Below are 2,703 nucleotides of genomic sequence, written 5' to 3' on the forward strand. Positions count from 1 at the left end.
CGATCTCTTGATCGTGACCGAGTGATCCACCCACCTTGGCCTCCCGGAGTGCTGGGATTACAGGCATGAGCCACTGCGACTGGCCTAGTAGTTGTATTTTTAAGGGTGTTTTGTTGGTCTTGTTTTGTTTCTTAGGTAGAAACGGAGTCTTGCTGTGTTGCCCAGACTGATCTCAAACTCCCAGCCTCAAGCAATCCTCCTGCCTTGGCTTCCCAATGTGCTGCATTACGAGCATGAGCCACCTCATTTGGCCTATTTTCAGTCTTTTGAGGAACCTCCATACTGTTTTCCATAATGGCTGTACTAATTTCAGGTTTTTGTTTGCCCCCAATTTTAAAACTATTCACCTAAGTGCCTCTAATCCCAGCACTTTGGGAGGCCGAGGTGGGTGAGATTAGTAGTTTGAGACCAGCCTGGCCAACATGATGAAACCCCATCTCTTCTAAAAATACAAAAAATTAGCTGGGCATGGCCAGGCACGGTGGCTCATACCTATAATCCCAGCACTTTGGGAGGCCGAGGCAGGCGGATCACCTGAGGTCAGGAGTTCAAGATCAGCCTGGCCAACATGGTGAAACTACGTCTCTACTAAAAATAAAAAATTGGCTGAGCATGGTAGCAGGTGCCTGTAATCCCAGCTACTAAGGAGGCTGAGGCAGGAGAATTGCTTGAACCCGGGAGGCAGAGGTCGCAGTGAGCCAAGACTGCACCACTACAATCCAGCCTGGGTCACAGAGCAAGACTCTATTGCAAAAAAAAAAAAAAAAAATTAGCTAGGCGTGGTAGCGGGCACCTGTAACCCCAGCTACTCAGGAGGCTGAGGCAGGAGAATTGCTTGAGCCTGGGAGGTGGAGGTTGCAGTGAGCCAAGATCGTGCCACTGCACTCCAGCCTGGGTGACAGAGCAAGACTCCATCTCAAAAACAAACAAACAAAAAAGGCCAGGCACGGTGGCTTACGCCTGTAATCCCTACAATTTGGGAGGCCGAGGTGGGTGAATCACCTGAGGTCAGGAGTTCAAGACCAGCCTGGCCAACATGATGAAACCCCGTCTCTACTAAAACTACAAAAAATTAGCTGGGCGTGGTGATGCACGCCTATAATCCCAGCTACTCAGGAGGCTAAGGCAGGAGAATCACTTGAACCCAGGAGGTGGAGATTGCAATGAGCCAAAATCATGCCACTGCACTCCAGCCTAGGCAACAAGAGCAAAAACTCCGTCTCAAAGGAAAAAATAAAACAATATGGAGTAGAGGAAAGGTGGCACATGGGCTAAAAGATAAAAGTGATGTTTTCCCTTTGGTCTAATGAACTTATTGCCATAGGGCAGAGAAAAATAAACATGTTCATACCCGCACATCTTTGCAAATAACTGAATCTTGATAAAGTAGAAAGGCAGCTTTAAAAACAGACTATGGGGTGTTAGTATGAAAGCCTTTATGTTTTAATTCAGAGGGCTGTCCCATGCTTAGATTCTCTCTCCTGTCGCTACTCTTATCAAGGAGGAAAAATGTAGAGGCCTGATAGAAGAGAAAAGATACCTTTTAACTATCTGAGTCCATCTGGCTAAAAAGATTTTTAGGTGTCTTTAGCTTTACCCCCACCTCAGTGTCTGGCTGGATCATTTGAGGCCAGGTGGGAACTGGGAATTAAATGTTGTATTTGTTCAGACTCTTGCCTAGCTCTAGGTAAGGTTGAACCTTTGGCTTTAAGCCTCAAGTTCTACTATTTTTCTTCCCTGTGTGCAAAGGTGCTCTCGCCAACAAAGTGAAGAGGAAAGACACACTGGCAATGAAGTTGAACCACAGACCCAGTGAACCAGAGTTGAACCTGAATTCTTGGCCTTGTAAAAGCAAGGAGGAGTGGAATGAAATACGGCACCAGATTGGAAACACACTGATCCGGTAGGCCTTTGCTTAGATTCGCTTGATTGATTTGGTTATGCCAGTATTTGTGTTAGATGTTGTTAGATGTGTTGGTTTTTTATTTTGTTTTGTTTTGTTTTTTTGAGACAGTCTTGCTCTGTCACCCAGGCTGGAGTACAGTGGCGCGATCTCAGCTCACTGTAACCTCCATCTCCCAGGTTCAAGCAATTCTCGTGCCTCAGTCTCCTGAGTAGCTGGGGTTATAGGCACCCGCCACCACGCCAGGCTAATTTTGTATTTTTAGCAGAGACAGGGTTTCGCCATGTTGACTAAGCTGGTCTCGAACTGCTGGCCGCAAATGATCACCCACCTTGGCCTCCCAAAATGCTGGGATTACAGGCATGATCCCCTATACCTAGCCTATATGTTTACTTTGTCATGGAGTATTCATTTATCTTTTTTAGTGTAATTTTTTGAACCACTGGAGTGCAGTGGTTCGATCATGGCTCACCGCCTCCAACTCTTGGGTTCAAGGCACCCTCCCACCTCAGCCTCTTGAATAGCTGGGTCCTCAGGCATGCGCCACCATGCCCTGCTAATTTTTATAATTTTTTGTAGAGACAGGGTCTGTGCCTCCCAGGCTGGTCTCGAACTCATGGCCTCAAACATTCCTCCCACGTTGCTCTCCGAAAGTCTTGGGATTGTAGGTGTGAGCCACCACACCCATCATTTTGAGTATAATTTTTAAAAATACATACTGGGTTTTGTATGACAGGTGAGAAGGTTAGCACTCCACTTGACAAGGATGGAGAGTCCCTTTGGGCCTGACAACACACATA

At 46.7% G+C, this 2,703-nt stretch overlaps 1 protein-coding gene across 1 annotated transcript in view; it reads left to right on the top strand.

Moving 5' to 3' along the window:
* PHACTR4 (phosphatase and actin regulator 4) overlaps positions 1 to 2,703 on the top strand; it is a 105,407-nt gene that overhangs the window by 79,976 nt on the left and 22,728 nt on the right. Inside the window, exon 9 of the mRNA XM_011981760.1 lies at positions 1,750 to 1,903. Coding sequence (XP_011837150.1) covers positions 1,750 to 1,903 — 154 coding nt within the window. The remainder of the gene's footprint in view (positions 1 to 1,749; positions 1,904 to 2,703) is intronic.

Source organism: Mandrillus leucophaeus, unplaced genomic scaffold, assembly GCF_000951045.1.
Source record: "Mandrillus leucophaeus isolate KB7577 unplaced genomic scaffold, Mleu.le_1.0 Scaffold23, whole genome shotgun sequence".
NCBI classification, from domain to species: Eukaryota; Metazoa; Chordata; class Mammalia; order Primates; family Cercopithecidae; genus Mandrillus; species Mandrillus leucophaeus.